General features: G+C 43.6%; 2 protein-coding genes across 7 annotated transcripts in view; one reads left to right on the top strand and one right to left on the bottom strand.

Annotated features, from left to right (window-relative positions):
- Positions 1 to 1,802: 1,802 nt before the first annotated feature.
- Positions 1,803 to 6,704, bottom strand: Cxcl9 (C-X-C motif chemokine ligand 9). The gene is given in 4 exon segments (NM_145672.4): positions 1,803 to 1,989; positions 3,108 to 3,192; positions 5,444 to 5,570; positions 6,550 to 6,704. Coding segments are annotated over 4 exon segments (378 nt in total). The 5' UTR covers positions 6,611 to 6,704; the 3' UTR covers positions 1,803 to 1,884.
- A 3,408-nt stretch (positions 6,705 to 10,112) lies between these two features.
- The window catches only part of Art3 (ADP-ribosyltransferase 3), an 83,980-nt gene continuing 73,374 nt past the window's right edge, over positions 10,113 to 20,718 (top strand). For 5 of the 6 annotated variants that reach the window (XM_087582909.1, XM_087582901.1, XM_087582905.1 and 2 more), the window contains exon 1: positions 10,113 to 10,235. The gene's annotated coding sequence lies outside the window, so the exon portion shown is untranslated. The remainder of the gene's footprint in view (positions 10,236 to 20,718) is intronic. The other variant, NM_001012034.1, reaches the window with a different exon arrangement.

Genomic DNA, 20,718 nt, shown 5'->3' with positions numbered 1-20,718 from the left:
TTCTCCAGGGCAGTTTCCAACTCCCACACAGGCTAACTTGGCCCCATCCACACTTCCACTAACAGAATTTACTGTTTCCTGTAGCTCTTAGTTCCTTTAAAACATCTCTATAAAGATGTTTATGTGGCGTCTTAAATCATGTGTGTTGTCCCGTCCGAGTGTGGGCCTGTGTACATCTGGGCAGTGTTTGCAAAGGCCAGAAGAGAGAAATGGCTGCCCTGGAGCTGGAGTTTGAGGCGGTTGTGAGGCTCACCACGCATGGGTTCTGGGAATGGAACTCTGGTCACCTCAAGCCCCACCCTTGCCATTTCGCCAGTCCTCTGACTGATGTGGCAATCCATATAATCACTCTCTGGGAGTTCTGCAGTGAGGGAAGGTGGCAAGGAAAGTCGTATTCAGCTAGGGTAAACTTGTGAGAGGATTTGACAGCAATTGTGTTGACTCCCAGCTTGTCCTGATCAAGAGTGATTTCAGAGGAATTTTGTCTGGAGTGAGGAAAGGTCTACTATTTACCAATCAGTGAAACCTGTCTTCAATGAAAGTTTACACATTTCTAGATGGCCTGTGTATTTTTTCGAGGAGCCCCAAATATCAGCAAATGTCTTGAATGCGTGATTCCTGTCTGTTAAAGACATTAGCTTCCTGTCACAAGGTAAGGCTGTCTTTTCACCCACTCTGGCTCATGCATTGAAGATCCCTGAGGATAATAAGCTAAGTAATCTAAGGAAGGAAGGGAGGGCGGGAGGAAGGAAGGCAGGCATAGCAGCACGCACCTTTAATCCCAGCATTCAGGAAGCAGTAGGATACAGATATATGTGAATTCAAGGCCAGCCTTGACTAGTTTGTGAGTTTTAGGACAGCCAGACGAGAGACTCAATCTTTAAAAAGTAGCAAACAAGCAAGCAAGCAAGCAGGCAGGCAAGGAGGCCAAGGGTTAGAGGAAGCCATCTGGAGGAGCCAGGGATTGGCCAATGCCTGGTGTCTAACATCCTTTCTACCTCTAACACATACAGTTAGGAAATTATTCAAAACCAAGTTCTTGTAGGCACTGTGGAAGATTTGGGGGAATAATCCCCTACTCTCTAAAATCAATCTCATTGGGAAGAGAACAATAAACAAAACAATCCAATTAGATAACAGTGACGTGTTTACTCTGAAATGCTGAGCGGCAAGCGAGATAGATTTAAGGGAATTTGAGAAGCCAGGAAATGTTCTTTCAAGGGTCAGGTCCGTGCAAACACCAAGTATTCTGCCACTAAGCTACATCCACAACCGTCTAGGGGAGTTTTATTTAAGAGGCAAATGTGGAATAAGCCTTGAACATGGGATCGAATTAATGATGAAATTCCATGGTCTCAAAAAGCTACATGGAAGGTTCTGGAAGCCAACCCTGGTGGTCGCCAACCCTGGTGGTCTCCAACCCTGGTGGAACCCCCAGACCATTTGTACGGATCTCTGAGACACACTTTGTGCAGGGGCTCAAGGGTGACTCAAATGCAGCTGCTGAAAGTCTAGCTCACCAGCAGCCAGACGGCAGCACCAAGCCTGGAGCTTGGTGATGCAAGCCTCAGAAGACTCCAGAGGCTTTGTCATGTGTGGCTCTAGAAGCCAGGCATCTGTTGTTTGTGGGACACTTGCCCAGATTTGATATCACGGCTGTGCTCAAGGGCTCGATGAAATTTTGTTGGCTGCGTAGAACAAAGACAGTTTTCGCCTCTAGAAATTCTTACTACTTGAGTTTTACACTTGACTTCCTAGCTTTAGCTATAATTTCAAATTCGCGCACAATGTTTTGTAGTGAACGAGTTGTGTATTAAAGGGAAGGCGTTTCAGTATGATCTAAAAGCCGTTTAGATGCAGAGCGCTTGTTGGTAAAGTGGTCTCTTATGCAGTCTTCTTTGACTCCGGATGGTGGGGTGTTTTAGCTTTTCGGGTTTTCTTGTTCCTTTGATGGTTTTTCCCCCTCTTTTGCTTTTTCTTTTGGCTGATCTGCAAGAAATGAGAAAGAGGCAATGCTTTCCAATGGTGTAATTTCTCCCCCTCGGGATGGTCGGACTCCTCCTAAGTGCGATCATTCCTTATCCTCAGAGCCAGCTAAAGTCTCTGATCTCTCAGAGTCACTTGGCTCATTTTCTGTTTGCCTGTTTTTCTGACATCTAGCCGTCTTCACATCCTGTTATCCACCTGGGACAAACACTGCCCTTTGGGGGCAGGCTAGTTCTGTTATCATCCACTTTCCATATAAGTCAATGGTTCAACCACGTGTGGGCGGAAACCCATTCGGGCACCTATCAGATATCCTGCGTATCAGGTGTTTACATTATGATTCACAACAGTAGGAAGAGTTACAGTTATGAAGCAGCAACGAGATAATTTTATGGCCGGGAGTCACCTCAACATGAGGGACTGTATCAAAGGGTTTCAGTATCAGGAAGGTTGAGAACCACTGAAAGTGGGCGAGGCTGGGTGAGAGTGTAGCCTGAAACTTTAACAGCGAGCACAGATCTGGGGCAGACCCAGGAGTCAGGCGTGGTGACTCAAGCTTCCTAGTACATACACCATGGCTCTTCTCAAACCCAGCTCCTTAGCCACCACACAGTTCTTCTTGCTGTGTCCTTGGCTTCTTTCTCATCTCAACCCCTTTGATCTCTACATTTAAAACACAGCTACATACTTCAGGCTCGCTGAACACACCTTACTCCACTTGAAACCAGCGACGCCCACGCTGTACTTAATTAGCTGCCTGGTTAAAATCTTATCTTTAACGATCCAGATCAGCGGTCACTTGATAGAAGTCTATCTTAAAACTCGCTACAACACCGCCTCTTGGCCAAGTCAACTACCCTTTTCTTCATAATCCTCAAGATTCTTGTGTATACACTATTCTAAATGTCTTCCACCAAGTCTGTTGATTTTTATATATTATCAAGAGCGACCTGCTATACAGGGAAGGGGTTATAACTTATTATTTTTGAATCCTTAGCAACTTACTACTTGATACTATTCAAAAGGATGGAAAATGGATCCTTACTGGGTGTGCCCAGAGTCTGTTGACTTTCTGAGTTGATCTCTAAAAGAAAGCAATTTGTGTTCCTCCCCTCACCAACCTTTTTCTCCCATTCTTTCATCAGCTTCTTCACCCTTGCTGAATCTGGGTCTAGGCAGGTTTGATCTCCGTTCTTCAGTGTAGCGCTGTGCCAAAGAGACACAAGTAAGCCTTCTCCCCACAGTAACAATTTAATAATTCTTAATAGTAACAGTGAAACAAGCATGCATTTTGCTGAGTTTCCCAGTTGGAACCACTTAAATTGTAGCAAAATGTCTTCCTAAGATTAACGGGTAGATAAAAGTAGCAGATCTTTCAGGAGAAACCTCAATTTCTAAAAATTAATTTCTCTATATATCTTTTCTTTTCTTTTCTTTTTTTTTCGGAGCTGGGAACCGAACCCAGGGCTTTGCGCTTGCTAGGCAAGCGGTCTACCACTGAGCTAAATCCCCAACCCCTCTCTATATATCTTGAGAATAAGAATAGCTATTCCGGGGCTGGGGATTTAGCTCAGTGGTAGAGCACTTACCTAGGAAGCGCAAGGCCCTGGGTTCGGTCCCCAGCTCCGAAAAAAAAAGAACCAAAAAAAAAAAAAAAAAAAAAGAATAGCTATTCCGTATAGAATCCCTTAATTTATGTGTCAAAGGTCATATGAATGACATATATATATATATACATATATATTTATACATATATGTATATATAGGAGGGCCATGAGACTGAGGCCAGCCTTGGCTACCTAGCAAGACTCTGTCTCAAAACAAAACCAAACAAACAAGAAATTCTAATCTCTAGAAAAAAATTACTAGGAGAATTAAAGACAATTCTACAATAGTAATAGTGTGACAATAGTGAATTTTCTTTTACATAACCTTTGCTTCTAGAAATGTGAATAGGCTACACAAACTGTGGCCTATCAATATGACGTAAAGCAGCTTAGCCATTAAAAGTCATTATTAGAGCCAGTGAGTGGGTGCAGCTCGTAAGCACACTTGCCTCAGAAGCCTGGAGAGCTGAGCTGAAGCCCAGAACCCAGATAAGGACAGAAGAGAAAACCGAGTCGGCCAAGTTGTCCCAGTTGCTATATGCTATGGCATGTGCCCTTGAACACACAGAACATGGATCAAAATTTATTTTATCTCTAACTTCTGTGTGTCTGTGTATATGCGGGTCCCCACATAATCCAGAAGAAGGTAGGATCTGCTGGGGGTGGAGTTCCAGATGGTTACGAGTTGTCCAGTGTGGGTAATATAACCAGACTCAGGCCCTCTTAACCTCTCAGTCATCTCTCTGTAACCCCTCAAAACACTTTAAATTTCATTATTAGGATTCAGGGTTAGGGTTAAGTAGAGAGAGAAAGTACACGCATAGCCTGTGAAGAGTCCTAGGTTCAATCCTAACATCCCCTGAAAACTAACAAGTGTAGCATTACTAGAGAAAATTGTCATGAAAAACTGTCCACTATTATTGTGTCAAGGAAAAATCAAATTACAAAAGACAACTTCTCCCATCTATATAGGGAAGACGTCCAGCTTCCTACACTCTCACATGGCATCTATGTACCTATATGCCTACGTACCTAAGATAAAGTCTAATGTGTACATTAAACAGAGCAAGATATTAGCAACCATAAATAATATCAAGTTGAATCAGTTACAACAATGTACTAGAGTGAAATTATTAAAATCTTATGACTCACTCATTTCTGGAATATTCTGTTTAATATTGTGGACTATGCTTGGCTTAGGGAAACCGAAACTCAGAAACTTGAGTTAGTAGATAATATAATGTTTACCTTTATTGATTTTACTTTTCTTCTTTTTTTTTTTTTTTTTTTTTTTGGTTCTTTTTTTCGGAGCTGGGGACCGAACCCAGGGCCTTGCGCTTCCTAGGCAAGCGCTCTACCACTGAGCTAAATCCCCAGCCCCTTCTTTTATTTTTTAAAAATGTTTTTATTGATTCACTGAAATTCCATTCATGTATTTTATGTTAATAGGAGTATTTAATAGGGATACAATTAATGATTAACAGGGACATATTAATTATACTTAATTATTTTGATATTCAAACATATGTTTTCTGAATTAAAAACCTAAATAGCGGGGTTGGGGATTTAGCTCAGTGGTAGAGCGCTTGCCTAGGAAGCGCAAGGCCCTGAGTTCGGTCCCCAGCTCTGAAAAAAAGAAAAGAAAAAAAAAAAAACCCTAAATAGCCTTAAAAAGGTAATTTGGTCTCAGGAAACAATTAATTATTTAAAGGATACATCATCTTTCATTTTTTTGTTTCCAGGTTTCTTACTTTGAGGAAGAAGAGAGAAAGGGAGTAGGCAGACTCATCTGAGGGTGAGACTCCCATGAAGTCCAGTGTGGAATGCATGTGTTGGAAACGTTTACTTACATGATTTCAGTTTTGTTGCAGTTAGGGCTTGGGGCAAACTGTTTGAGGTCTTTGAGGGATTTGTAGTGGAATGTGCCTTGGCTGGTGCTGATGCAGGAGCATCGCTGATTCCTTATCACTAGGGTTCCTGGAAGAAAGATAATACACATTATTCGGGTCCATTAGAATGATGGGTTTGTCTCAGTCATTATTGCTGTGACTCTCTCTCTCTCTCTGTCTGTGTGTGTGTGTGTGTGTGTGTGTGTGTGTGTGTGTGTGTGTGTAAATCATCGTCACTGCCTTTCAAGGGAGGTGTCATTTCCAAAGAGGCAACCTCTCTGACTTCCGAATTCTCGGTTGGTTAACCACAGACATTCTTATCGCTACCCAGCATCAGGTGAGGAAAATGAGGCAGGAGGCAACTTAGAAGAGAATCTCTCGGGCTGGAGAGATGGCTCGGTGGTTACGAGCACGGACTGCCCTTCCTAGAGGTCCCGAGTTCTAAATCCCAGCAACCACACGGTGGCTCACAACCATCTGTAATGAGATCCCGATGCCCTCTTCTGGTGTGTCTGAAGATAGCTACAGTGTACTTATATAGAATAAATAAATAAATCTTAGGAAAAAAAGAGAAGGATCTCTCAGGTCACTCCCTGTTGCCGGTGCTGTAGATTTCATATCTTGCACGACAAATGACACACTCAACAAGAAATAAAGTCCCTAGAATCCCCCCTTTATATCTGAGAAGTGGTTTCTCATTATTAAAATGTCCAAATAGGCTTTGACCTCTCACCGTGAGCTCACAATACCTACACCAAGAAGGCATGTTTGACTTGGTAGGTACCGATTATGACCTTTGGACAATTGCTCGCAGCATCAGACTGCTTTGATGACAGAGCAATATAACTTTCTTTTTTTTCATTTTTCTTTTTTTCGGAGCTGGGGACCGAACTCAGGGCCTTGCGCTTGCTAGGCAAGCGCTCTACCACTGAGCTAAATCCCCAACCCCCACAATATAACTTTTGATTGCATGCAAGACATTCGGTTCTATCTGTTGGCCTGAGAAGACTCATGCAGTGATGCAGAGCCCAGAATTTAGTAACTTAACTCATTGTAAAAGTCCTCACCTCGAACTCCACAGTGATCCAGGAAGATGATGCCCATGAGGAATAGAGCAACGGACTTCATGGCAGAGCCGAGCTCTATTAAGTCACCGTGCTGGAGTCAAGGCTGAGAATGTCTTCAGAGAACATGTTCTTGGTGGTCATATTTATTTAGGAAATCCCTTTTCCTTCCCGTCTCTGATTGGCTGGTCTCCTCAGCTGACCTAGAAGAACTAAATTAACCCGCAAACTTGATTGTCCTGGGGAAAACCCTGCTCTCAGATCCCAGGGAATTTCTGCACGTTCTACTCCCATTTCACATAAACGAGTGGTTTAGAGTAAGGGATGCGAAACCACCACAGCACCCTCTTTCAGCACAGGCCAACTTGCTACCTGGATGCAGAATAGATTATACGATGAGTTTATTAATGCCCTATGACGAAGGTTGGAGATGTGCTTCCCTCCTGGGAAGTGATCCTCTCTACACAATACATTAATATTTTCCCGTGACAATAAGCTTCTTAATTTGTGAGGGGTAAATCCATTTTGTGTGGCTGTTGCTGCAAGTCGCCGTCACCGTAATTGATTAGTGGCATAAGCCACAGCTGTTCTGTTCCCTGCCACCCTTTCCAAGTGTTTCGCAAACCGTCTGTGCCACTCACAGTGTGACTGTAAAACAAGAAAGCAAACATTCCCGAGTTTAAAGAAGCTACGTGTGTTAAATGACATTCAATAGCAAAGAGTTTAAAAAGCAGAGTAGCTGTTAAAAAAATGCTCTCATTGTTCTAAATTCTTGTAGATGTTGAGACTAAAACAAGAGTCAGTATTGCAGCAAGAGAAATGCTTCCTCGGAGAATAGTGCTTGGACAGGATGCAAGCTAGATGAAAGAAACAGATATAAAACGACAAAGGACAAAGGAACAGAGCCAACAACCTCCCTTTTAAAATAGGATCTGAGAAAAAGGAACAAATGAAAACAAAAGTGCATTATATGTGTTTGGTGCTATATATAGTCCTGTGATACATCGAGGCCAGACAATAGTGCCTTAGGACATCATGGAGATATTGCAAGGGTCTGACCAAATGCTGGACACAACTGGCAAAAAGTATTAAATAAAACAAAGTATTATTTTTTTTTTTGCTCTACCTCACACAATTGTTAATTAAGGCAGGACTGGTAAAAACTATTAGAATTCTTTGGCTTTATTTCACAAAATCATTGAGTGCACTCATTAGTGGAAGGGAAAGTTAATAGCTAAGAGATGCTATTGTTCTGTAATTGACTGCATACGTGTCCAGACTTCGACCGTCTCCACAAAGACTTTCTATTCTTTCTTTACCTCCTCTAGAGGTGGCTGGACCAGGGTTTCATAGAAACAGCTTGCGCATCTTCCTTTTAAATGTTTATCTGGACAAAATGAACAACTATCACGTAAATTACTTTTCCTCTCCTCTCTGTTAGGCAGCAGCTTTCGGCCCTCTTTATCCCTCCTCCCCGCTGGAGTTTGACTGAATTGAAGGCAGTTTTCGAGAGTCCTCAGGTAGCAGGCAATGCTACAACCCAAGGTATACCCTAACCTTGGTAAGATCAAAACTAAAAATATTCCCCAAATCAAGGTAAAAGACATCTGAACAATCTTTACCAACTTCTTCCTTACATACTCCCTTTCCCTATGGAAAATCATATGGAACCTAACTAAGTTTAAAATAAAGAAACCAAAATCAAAAGTAAATTTCTCCCTAAAGAGAGAGAAATGGAAATATGCAAAATATATACTACATTATTGTAATAGATAAATATATTCTATGTATTATTATTTTTTTAAGATTTATTTGTTTGTTTTATGTAAGTACACGGTACGCTGTCACTGTCTTCAGACACACCAGAAGAGGGCATCAGATCTCATTACAGATGGTTGTGAGCCACCATGTGGTTGCTGGGAATTGAACTCAGGGCCTCTGGAAGAGCAGTCAGCGCTCTTAACCGCTGAGCCATCTCTCCAGCCCGTATTATTATAATATATGCTAAGAAATAAACTTTATAGGGTAAGGCTGAACCTCAGTTGGGCATTAATCATTGTAATACAGTTTGTTTTTTCTTTTGAAGATAAGGTCAAGGTCTCACTGTGTATAGCAGGCTGACTTTGAACAGGCCATTCTCCTGCCTCAGCCTGTGAGTATTGGGTTTGTAGATCTGCATCCTGTGCCCCACTAATGTCTAAGAGGTTGTTGTTGTTGTTGTTTAGCCTTCCCAGACTGATGGCTGTCCTTGGAGCAATAATCTTCCCGTATCCCTAAGGAATGCATGTTTTAGAATATGGGGATAATTACATTCATCTTTTATGTTACGCAATCCATGCTTTTTAATGGTTTATCTCTAGATTAATAACATATAAGTAAAATGTTACGGAAATCAGTTTGAAAAGCAAAACTTATGGTGACTTTTGATAAGTTTAGTCATCAGATTTAGTCCAGTTCTGCCAGCCTTGGATCTCTCTAGACAATAAATCCCAGTTTCACAAGTGGTTGTTAAGATTAATAGCAAGAGTAGACTGCCAGTGGGTAGTGGTCTATCAGAGACTTGTAACTAGCCGAAGGGCAGAGAATTACTGAGTATTCCGACCCTCAGCAGTACACCTGTCACCACTGTCCCCGGGTTCCGGGACCATCCCAGAGAAGGGGCTAGAAGGAGCCAGAGGTTGGGGAGGAGTACTGAGATAGTGTTCTGGACTGGTCGGCCCATTGCATTGCAACTGTTTAGGACACACAGAGCATCGGTCATCGTTTCATCATACCTAGGGGAGGGGCTCATGAGGCTCCACCCTTAATTAATGTTTATGCGCCAAAAAAGAAAACAAGGGTTCAGAGTAGGAGGGGCATTTCTGGGAAGAAGACCATTTCCATCAGGAGTGAGGGATGAGAGAGGGGAGTGGGGAGTGGAACTGCCTAAAATTCAGTATGTGCATGTCAGAAATTGTCGACGTGTGCATATGCCCTGACAGAGCATACGCCCTGTTGCAAGTAGCATCGAGCCAGTCAGAGCCGATGGAGACTTCTTAGAGCGAAGGCTCAGCATGGGCTGTCTGGTTTACGTTCTCGGCCTCTTGCATCACTCTTTCTTCTCACTTTCTGATTCACTGCTCGTGTCTCTTTCGTGTCTGTAATGTGACCACTGGGCATGCTTAGGCTGCATGCAGCATGGTAATTTATCCTCTTCAGCGCCCCAGCTTTGGGGAGTCTTCTCTTAGCTCCACAAGCCGTCAGTCCTCTCTGCTGCAGGTGCTCCCGACACGTCAAGGCTCATCCTCACAGATCGGATATAGTTAGATGGTCTGGGATACTCTAGTCTCGCCTTCTATTACAGGAGGGTTTGTAAAGACCCACGTTTGAACCTGGTGGTAACCCAGCACCGATCCTGGAACAGTGTTCTTCAAGTACAGTAAATACTCGGTATAAGTGTTCGCAAGTGACAAACAGGGACCAGAACTCAGCTGGGCAGATCTGGCATCAGCCACAGGGTTGAAATCTTGAGCCATTGATTCTGTGACCTCTTCTAGTTGGGCTATGCACAGTGCGCATGCCCAGCCAGTTTGCTTCCAGAACTTTCCTCCACCCGGAGCTCAACGCTCACTCTACGTGTGTAGCTAGCTGCTGCGGCTGCCTGCACCGATCTGATCGGCTGAAGAAAAGAAGCACTTTAGGGAGGAAAGGTAATATGTGCCCTGGGGCTCTACTCTCTGTCCCCACTGTCCCTCTGCCTCCTATCCTGAGGAAGCCATTTTCCCTAGGTAGCAGAGTGGAGACTTAGCGACCCTGGGCATGCCGGGAGGGAGCGGTGTGCGGCTTTCATAGGAGATTTGGCAAGTGTGGGAGGCACCAATGCCTCTAGAAGCCCAGCTCATGGTGTGGAGGCTACAGGGCTCAGGAATATCTCTCGAGGGCGGCTGAGATGACCCAGAGGAAGAAGGCCCATTGGGTAGGAGCTGGTGTTGAGGTTGGCCAGAGCCTCCAGATGCTGAACCCCTTAACCCAGGATGTCCTGAGCTGCTGAACCCCAGAGCCCTGGAGGCCCTGAATCCCTGAACCCCAGAGCCTAGGCTTCCTACCTACAAGGGCTCCTTCCTCCCCTGACAGCGGAAATATCTTTCCAGGGTAAAAGGCTTCTCGGATCAACCTGGGTCTTTAGGCAAGATGACTAGAGATAGACCATTTGGGGTCAGGCATTGTAAGACATTTGCTTTCCAGACTCCATTCTTGGCAAGTTTCATGCCAGCTTGCAGAAGTGCGGTAGAGACTGGAGAGAAAGAAAAAAGTGAAAAATCCCACAGAGGCCGAGTTTATGGATAGAAAGCTTTTTAGGAGAAAACGAAACTTGCTAAGTAAGACAGGATGTTGCTGGAGTTTCTCACAGGCCTGGGAAGAAAGCCAAGGATTATCAAGACTGTTGAAATCAACAGACAATTTGTAATTCCTCTTAGGACAACAACCACCCCCCCCCCACAAAATCCCTCTTTTTTTTTCCCCTTGAAAAATTCCAAGTCAACTGTCCCTGAGGAACTCAATGATGAAATCACCAGAGGCAGGCACAGCGGGCTTGTTGGCCCTCACACGTGGTATCTGGCCTCCTTTCCAACTGTTTTATTTTGAAATTGTGTAGATCTATTTAAATAGATTAACAGCCTGAACGTGTAGTAAAGACAGGAGGCTTCCTTTTGCTTTTCAGAGGGGAGGTTTCTCTCAAACTGAAACTCGTTTTCATTTTAATGCTCATTTTAATTTCTCAATGGAGTCCCCTCTTTCTACCAGTCTCTCCTAATAGTCAAGGACCTTAACTAAAAAAAAAACAAAAACAAAAAAAAAAAAAAAAACCAATGCATTTCTTGAAAGACCCGAGCTGTGAGTTGGCATTCTGAATTTCCTTTTTCCTCAGGGAGTTATTTCTTCCTTTAAGAAAAAAGTTAAAAAAAAAAAAAAACAACCAACCAAACAAACAAAAACCTCTTCGCTAACCAACCATACATACTTTTGTTTGTCTCAGACCACCAAGAAAAAGGAACAAATTCCTTTTCCACTAATCTCATTATCTTGGCTTCTTGGTTTGTGTCTAATAAAAGTCCCGGGACTGGTTAATCAGTAAATAGATAGTTCTGAGAGATAACATCTGGACAAGGACAGATGTAGTCTAGTGCTGGCAACAGCACTACTGTTTTGTCCTGTGACTTTTGGCGAGCCAGTCTGCAGTCTGATGGCGTAAAATCATAATAATTACAATTGCTCAAAAGCTGCTTCCAAGACGGAAGAAAGTTATCCCAGAAGGGGAGAAAGTATTTTTTCCGTTTTAAATATTTATATTTGTTTTTTTTAAAATTTACTTTAAAATGACTATAAAAAATAACTGTGCAAAGGGCCGGGACTCGGAAGTTTAGGAGCACTTGTTGCTCTTGCCAACACAGGTCCAGTTCCCAGCACCCATGTGGCAGCTAACAATGGGCTGCAACTCCATTTCCAGAGGCTTTGTGACACCCCTTTGGGCTCCACAATGCTGCATGTGTGTGGTGCACAGACATACCTGTACACAGAACACTCATACACATAAAACTGCATAGGTCTAAAAAAAACCAAACAAACCAAAGCAAAGCAAACAAAACAATCGAACAACCAAAAAAACCCAAAAATCCCTATAAGGAAAAAAGCTCCATGTTATTAATTAATTTACCTTTTCCTTTTTTTTTTGTTTTTTTTGTTTGTTTTTTTTTGTTTGTTTGTTTTTTTTGAGGCTCAGGCTGATCTTTTTTCTTTCTTTCTTTCTTTTTTTTTTTTTTTTTTTTTTTTTCTGTGTAACTAGTCCTGGGAGTACAGATGTGTGTGTCTCTCCAGGCTGGGAAATTTCCACATTCACAAACACTTTGCTGACTGTTCTATCAGTCACTCCCGTTCATGCATCAAACTTTTCTGATTCTAGATTCTAAGGACACCAATATTTTTGCCCTCAGAGAGTTTATAATTTATCCGGGGGCAAATCAGCATAGAACAAATAACTACCACAGGGAGAGAAATGTTTCACAGAAGGAAAGCACACAGTTACTGGGTGCAGGGAAATCTCCATCTGCCTCCAAGTGTTTCAGACAGCAGCCTGAGTCAGATCGGAAGGGGAAACCGGAGTTACTACTTCCTGCAAGAAGGGGATGTGAGAAGGCTGCAGAGGCTGCAGGGGCTGGGCGAGGGTAGAAGACAGCGAGGAAGGAGTTGCTGAGGACTGAGGCTAGGAATATAGTAGGCCATGAAGGGTGAGCAGTGTTGGGAACCTCACACAGGCTCACAACACACCCCCTACCTATGTGTATATCTTTGTCACTGAGCAACACTTGTTAATTTTATTTATTCAGAACTTTTTTTTTCTTTTCTTTTTTTCGGAGCTGGGGACTGAACCCAGGGTCTTGCGCTTGCTAGGCAAGCGCTCTACCACTGAGCTAAATCCTCAACCCCTATTCAGAACTTTTTAAAGACAGTTTCTTTTTTTTAAAAAAAAAGATTTATTTATTATATATAAGTACACTGTTGCTGTCTTAGGACACACCAGAAGAGGACATCAGATTCCATTACAGATGGTTGTGAGCCACCATGTGGTTGCTGGGATTTGAACTCAGGACCTCTTAAGAAGTCAGTGCTTATGTTGGGGATTTAGCTCAGTGGTAGGGCGCTTGCCTAGCAAGCGTAAGGCCCTGGGTTCGGTCCCCAGCTCCGGAAAAAAAAAACAAACAAACAAACAAAACTGAAAGAAGTCAGTGCTCTTAAGCACTGAGCCATCTCTCCAGCCCCCTAAGACAGAGTTTTTTGTGTAGCCCTGGCTGACCTGGAACTCTGTGTAGACCAGGCTGACTTCGAACTCACGGAGACTCACCTACCTCTGCCTCCCGAGTGCTGGGATTAGAGGCGTTGCTACCACACCCAGCCCTAGATGGTCTATTTTCAAACAGTTCTTTATAAGTCTAGACTGTTCGTTCTCAGTGCTAGGGATTTGGGTTGTCTTTAACATTTCAGGAATACAGTGATGCTCTAATTATCTCGTAAATGATTACATTTTCTGTTTCCGGGTGTTGGTGTCGGACACCTGTAGCCTCAGCCATTGAGGCAACTGAGACAGGATGGTTGCCTGAACCCCAGGATGGGCAACACAGTGAGGCCCACCCGGAACATAAACATTTTCAGTTTTTTTCCTTCTGTGGAATTATAAAAACAAATGATAAAAATACTCAATATTTTCTGTAACATTTTGATTGCTTGCCAGAAAGAGAAGGCTAATTTTGCAATGGCCCTGATGGGTATACGTGTCTGTTTCTCAGTCTTCTACTTTTTTGTGTTTGCTGTGCCAAAATTGGCACATGGGATTATTTCCAGTTGTATATGTATAAGTGTGCATGCGTGTGTATGCCCATTTGTGTGTACAGGTGTGTCCAGGCATGTAGGAGCCTGAAGTCAACCTCGACTGGTATCCCTCAGGTACTGCCCAGCTTGGCTTGGCTTTTTGTTTTCTGTTTTTTTTGTTTTTTGTTTTGTTTTTCAAACCAAGCTTCTTACTGCCCTGAACCTGCCTGTAGGCTAAGCTGGCCGAGATGTTTCTGTTTCTACCTCACCAGCGTGGGGATTAAAAGCACAAACTACCATGTTTTTTGGTTTTTTTTTTCCATGGGTTCTGGGGAATTGATCCTCATGCTTAAGTTGTTGTGTTATGAAAAGATAGAGGGGGATTATGTTCTATGGAGGTCTGAGAAAGGGGGTGCCTCAGTGGGTCAATGCTGAAGCATCCCTTCCCTCTGAGGGACCAGGCACGCAATGGTATAGTATAGAATAGAGTTTATTCAGGACATGGGGAGGGGAGTTAAGAGGGTAGAAGGGGGGAGGAGAGAGAGAGAGAGAGAGAGAGAGAGAGAGAGAGAGAGAGAGAGAGAGAGAGAGAGAGAGAGGGAGGGAGGAGAGAAGAGAGGAGAGAGGAGAAGTTGCTGACCATGGGCACATGGAGGTGGGGGGAGGGGAATGGGGAGAGAAGGGACAGAGGGGGAAGAGGGGAAGAGCAAGAACAAGAGAGAATAAGAGTGGGTTGGGGATTTAGCTCAGTGGTAGAGCGCTTGCCTAGCAAGCACAAGGCCCTGGGTTCGGTCCCCAGCTCCGAAAAAAAAAAAAAAAAAGAGAGAGAATAAGAGTAAGAGAGTGAGGAGGGGGAAGCAGCCCCTTTCATAGTGTTAGTAATATTTGGCTGTTGCCAGGTAACTGTGGAGGTGGAGCTTAAACAGGATGCTAACAACTGGCAAACACTTTACCAACTACTATTCCAGTCCTCCATTTATATCATAGTTACATTTTTAGCTTATCTTGGTTTAGTACTTACATAATCTACCTTTTCAAGTTGTCAAGTAAGCTCAGAGAAGCAGCTCCCCCCCCCTTTTTTTAAAGATTTATTCACTTATTATATATAAGTACACTGTAGCTGTCTTCAGACACACCAGAAGAGGGCATCGGATCCCACTACAGATGGTTGTGAGCCACCATGTGGTTGCTGGGAATTGAACTCAGGACCTCTGGGAGAGCAGCCAGTGCTCTTAACTGCTGAGCCATCTCTCCAGCCCAGCAGCCCCTTTCTTATCCATGGTGGATATATTTCAAAACCTTCCAGGGATGCCTGAACTCACAGATAATACCAGGCCCTGGATATGTCTATTTTGTCTTTTCTATATCTACATACCTAGGACACAGTTTACTTTATAAACGAGGCATGATAAAAGGTTACAGCTATATAACAATATACTCTAATGAGAGGTATGTGAAAGTGATGTCTCGTTCTCTCTCACGATACCTTTGTTGTGCCAGAAAACATTTGTGAACCCCCCAAAGTCCACCAAAGGAGCCGATTCTGATGTAATTGCATTAGGGTCTCTTTAAGCTTAGGCCACTCCCCCATCCCTCATGCAGGAGAATGGGTGGGGGGGGCGCCCTAAACTTAGTTTCGGGCAAACATTTATAGAGGCAGGAAGCGGGTATCTAGCCTGGCACACATCTGACTGGGGGACCACTATGGCCTTTAACATAGTTGACTGGTGCTGAGAGCCAAACCATAAACTTAACTTTTGTTGGCTGTGTGTGTGTGTGTGTGTGTGTGTGTGTGTGTGTGTGTTTTGTCTTTTCCTCATTGGTGGTTGTTAGGAAGTGAAGTGCCAGGGACAGGCTTGTAACCTGGGGGTGCGGATTTGTTGGGGAATAACCTGGAAACTGGCCTGTTAGTCAACCCGAGTTGAACATTACTCAGGTCAGGTTCTCTAAGATGGAGTCTGAACCCAAAACATCTGGTCTCTCACCTTATTGTCACCCTTGGAGTCCCTGGGTGTTTGAACCTGTGGAAGGTGACATTGAGAATAAGAGGGCACCATAGTATTGACGTCGTAAATGTATGCCAGTCATTTGCATGCATGCATGCATACATACATACACACACACACACACACACGTACATACATGTTAAGATTTCGGTTCTTTACTTTGTTGCCTTCCTTTCATGATTATTTTTAGTGAATACAACTCACATTTTGAGTTGGATGAATTACGTCCCCGCAATCCTTTCGTTGAAGATGTACCAGCTGGTGATCTCAGAACATGGCTGTATTTAGAGACAGGGTCTTTGAAGGGCTAATTAAATTAAATGAGGTTCCAAAGGTCTCCTTGGAAGCTAGACAAGAGATTTATTAGCTGGAAATGTCTTCTCATTTTGCTTTGGTTTTTGGTTTTGTTTTTGAGGCAGGGTTTTTCTCTGTATATCCCTGGTTGCCCTGGAACTCGCTCTGTGGACCAGGGTGGCCTCAAACTCCAACCTCCTCTGCCTCCTGAGTGCTGATGTTAAAGGTGTGTGCCACGGCTTAGCAGCTAGAAAGCTAAACACGTCAGATCGATTGTCTTAAACATACTTACACAGCTAAGTATGCTTACACTGCGAAGAATAACAATTGGCAAAAACAGAGGATAGCAACAAAGAGGTGGAGATAATTATAAAAAAGGAACTAAAAGCTTGAGGATCTGAAGAATTGAAAGACTTGAGAGGCTGACAGTTCAGCACAGCGGTAAGAAACATGCCTAGTGTCTACACGTGCCTAGTGTCTACACGTGCCTAGTGTCCTCATGCTTGAGGCCCCTAGGTCAGACACCGATACCAACAAAAACACACAAAACTCAAACTAAAAATCCCCAGAGGTCTTCAGCAGCAGTCTTGAGTAATCAGAAGAAGAAAAAAAGTCAGCATATTGAAGATAAGATCATGGAAATGATTGATTCTGAGAACAGAAAGAAAATGAAGAGGAAAAGAGAGAGCACTAAAGACACCGTCTGACACCTGAAGACACTGTGTGACACCTAACTGAAGATACTTTGTGACATCTAAAGGTACTATGTGACTTCCAAATCTACTTTTTAAGGTTTATTTATTTTATGTATATGAGTACACTGTAGCTGTCTTCAGACACACCAGAAGAGGGCATCGGATCCCATTACAGATGGTTGTGAGCCACCATGTGGTTGCTGGGAGTTGAACTCAGGACCTCTGGGAGAGCAGCCAGTGCTCTTAACTACGGAGCTGTCTCTCCAGCCTACTATGTGACATCTAAAGGCACTGTGTGACACCCGAAGAGACTCGGCATCCATAATGTGAACAGGAAAACTCAGTGTGCTGAATGTGCTGAGGTGATGGTGTTTTAGCAGTTATTTGACCACATCTGGAGTAAACTAAAACCCAAAGGGCTAAGGAACTTAATTGAATCATTTGAATCTGGAAGATCCGGATATTGGAGGAGGGCAGACACACCTTTAAGCCAGAGCTTTTGAGGTAGGAAGAGCCACCTCTATTCTGGGCTACACCTTCTGCTGGCAGCCTGTATAAAGGCTGTGGGAGAGGGACGCCTCACTCTTTGCCTGCTCGATCTTTCCCTTGCTAGGAAGTCTATTCCTTCACGGGCGTTAGAGTCTACTTTGGGGCTCCAGCATGTACTGAAGACCAGCTGAGACATCCAGCCTTGTGAACTGAGCAACTACTGGATTTCTGGACCTTCTTTTCATAGGCAGCCATTGTTGGGCTAGCTGGACTGTAGCCTGTGAACCATAAATTTTATATATATTCTATTCTATATTTTATATAGAACATATATAATAAGTACTATATATATTTATGTAGTATATATTATATATAAAATATATTTCTATGTCATACATAAAATATAGATATGTATAATTCATCCCACAACTTTTGTTGGAGCAAAAAAAAAAAAAAAAAAAGACAAATCCGGAGATCTGTACAGAGAAACCCATAGTCAAAATAGATTTCATTTTAGTTTTTAGTAGTTTAGTTAGAGGTAGACATGATGTCACACTTGTATTTTCCACAGTTGTCTCCCTAGTTATACTTTTAATTTAGCTTTTGTCTTAGATGCCAAAATGCAGGATGGGTGCTTCAGAGTCTGAGGATGTATGGCTTGGGATTTCTTACGCTTCTGGTATTTTTCTCTCAGTTCTTCCTCTCCACATTAAATGATGTTTCCTGTAGTCCCAGAGGTATGTAGTTACTCACGAAGCCTGTGGATTTAACAGTAAGGTGAACCTGTGAGGCTTGCTCTTAGGACAAATCGACCTTCTGTCTTCCCTAGGAGTTTCCCTAATCTGCCCTGAAGAGTTTCACTCTGAGGTATGTTGTTGTGAAGGATAAGTACCCCAAGTCCCTTTTGCTTTGTCACCCTACAGCTCCAGGCTCTCGTCCCCCTTCCTGACAAGCGCCCACCCTTTCAACCCTGCTTCCTCGAGCACTGCTCCCAAGCATTGTTAGTGTGAGTATGGATGAGACGACATGGGTCACATGCATTTATTTATTTATACAGATGTCAGTCATCGGAAGACGGAAGTTCTGAGGTTCTCAGTCCATGGCTACTCGTACGTAGTATCTGTGGTGTAGCCTTAGACTGACCCGTGTCACTGGGCAATAGCGGTTTTCATCTCTAGTCTAACATTACGGCCAGCATAGTCTGAGGCTATCAAAACTCTATGTAGTGCTGGGTTACATTTTCAGACACAGAAGCCTTGGAAAAGAATAACTAACTGCCTGTCACTTTTTGTGTGTTTTATAACATGTATGCAGCATAAAATATAAAATACAGCATTGATGGCAGACCCACCCCGCACAGAAAGACTTTAATTTATGTCTGTCCAACATCAGCTCTGACGATACCTGAAGCTGCAACTGTGTGTTTACTTTCTTCCAAACTTAACAGATGTGTGTGTGTGTGTGTGTGAGAGAGAGAGAGAGAGAGAGAGACAGAGAGAGAGAGAGAGAGAGAGAGAGTATGCTCTCTCATACTAAGACTCACTTTTCTCTTTTTGTCCGTCAGACACAAATGTGTGTCAGAGTCCAGGCCTGCCATCATGCTCCTGGTTTTCTTTGCACGCCTTAAGTCCACAGAGTAAGTGACAGACAGTTGTCTGTTCAGGAGTTAAACTGGAGGCCACAGTTGTTTCTTGTGACCTGGTATATGACAAGCATAAGTGTTTGTTGAATGCACGCCTTGCTCTTGAACAGAGAAGTTTAAAGCTCTCTCCACACCTCTCCGAAGAGTGTTTACCAGAAAACAACAAGGTAGGCGCTGTGGTCTGGATGTGTGTCTCTCCTAAAATTCAGCCACTGTGCCAGTCTTCAAAGCCAAGGCCTTGCGTTTGGAAATGTAGTTGTGAGGAAGGAAGAAAAGAAGGAAAGTCGAATACCTAGCTTGCTAGAGGCCTTGACTAGCATCCTAAGGAAATAAAGTAAAACATCCATCCAGAAAAGGAAGAGGAAGAAAGGGCCTTTAAAAGAAGGAACTGAGGTAAGAGGGTTTCTCCAGCTGGATTGAAAGGTGCCCTTTGGGAAGGTTTGGCTTTGTTTTGGGTTTTGCATGTGCTAGGGTTTGGCCCAGGGCTTCTCTCTTGTCCTTCTACTGTTTATTGTGTGTATAGGGTTCCGTGGTGAAAGGCATACGCCATTCTTTTATTATATACCACAGTGTGAAAAATCTCATGTTCGTCTGGTGATGTTCATGAGGGCATCTCAAGATTGGCAGTATTCTAGAGTTTTAAATTTTAAAAAGGATATTTTTATCTTTACATATGTGTCTTACCTGCTTGTATATCTTGCGCCACTGTGTGCAGTATCTGAGGAGATTAGCAGAGAGCACTGGATCCCTGAGAGCTGGAGTGCCTGGTGATTGTTAGGTGCCTTGTAGGTGATGGGAACCAAACCTGTCATCTGGAAGAGGCAGCCAGTGCTTAGCCATCTCTCTAGGCCCTGTTCTCTAGGCCCTGTTCCCTTTTTTAGTATAGAATATGCCTTCAGAATGGGGTGGGGGGAGAGGGGGAGAGAGAGAGAAGAGAGAGTGTCTGTCTGTCTGTCTGTCTGTCTGTCTGTGTCTGTGTCTGTGTCTGTGTCTGTGTCTGTGTCTGTGTTTGAATGACCCAGTCTACTGCATTAGAGATGCTTAGAGGACCTAGGCACGCATCCAGTGTCTGTACCACTGTGTCTTGCATGACTTGGTTCTGGAAACCCAAGTCGGGTGATAAGGAAATGAAGATATGATGGACACACATACAGAAAAGCTGGGATCAGGTAGGCAATGGTCTCTCTTATGGCGGGCACTTAACTGTGCATCCCGGAAACTCGGCATATGTTATTATGTATGTGGGGGGGGCAGTCTCAGTCATCCAGGAGTGGGGAGCTGAGCTTCCTGGTCTTTGCACACACTGGTCAATTGGTTATAAACACAACTGGAACACAGGAACGCTTTGCAAGTTCCCATTGGTCTGAGGCATGGCTGTGCCCATGTACACAGAGACTCAAGACTCCATCCACTCCGCACACTATACCACTGAAGAAATTCCTCCTGACCAATAACGATATAAATCCCCCAAGTGGGGAGTGCATGCCCTGAGCTCTTGTGCAGGTTTAATGCAGGTTGTCATAACTGCTGTGCTGTCCCTCTCAGAAGTCAGTGTTCTGCACCCCTCCTTCCTGCTCCGACACTTCCCGCCCTTTCTTCTGCAGTGTCTCCTGAGTGCTGGTGTACACGTGCGATCGCCTGCCACCCCCACTCTGGCTGAGGACTTGGCTATCACTCCTCATCTATCAGAGATGAGCCTTTG

This window comes from Rattus norvegicus, chromosome 14 (genome assembly GCF_021556685.1).
Source record: "Rattus norvegicus strain SHRSP/BbbUtx chromosome 14, alternate assembly SHRSP_T2T, whole genome shotgun sequence".
Classification (NCBI taxonomy): domain Eukaryota; kingdom Metazoa; phylum Chordata; class Mammalia; order Rodentia; family Muridae; genus Rattus; species Rattus norvegicus.
Note: the sequence above shows the minus strand (reverse complement) of the source record. Positions and strands in the feature narration are given on the sequence as shown.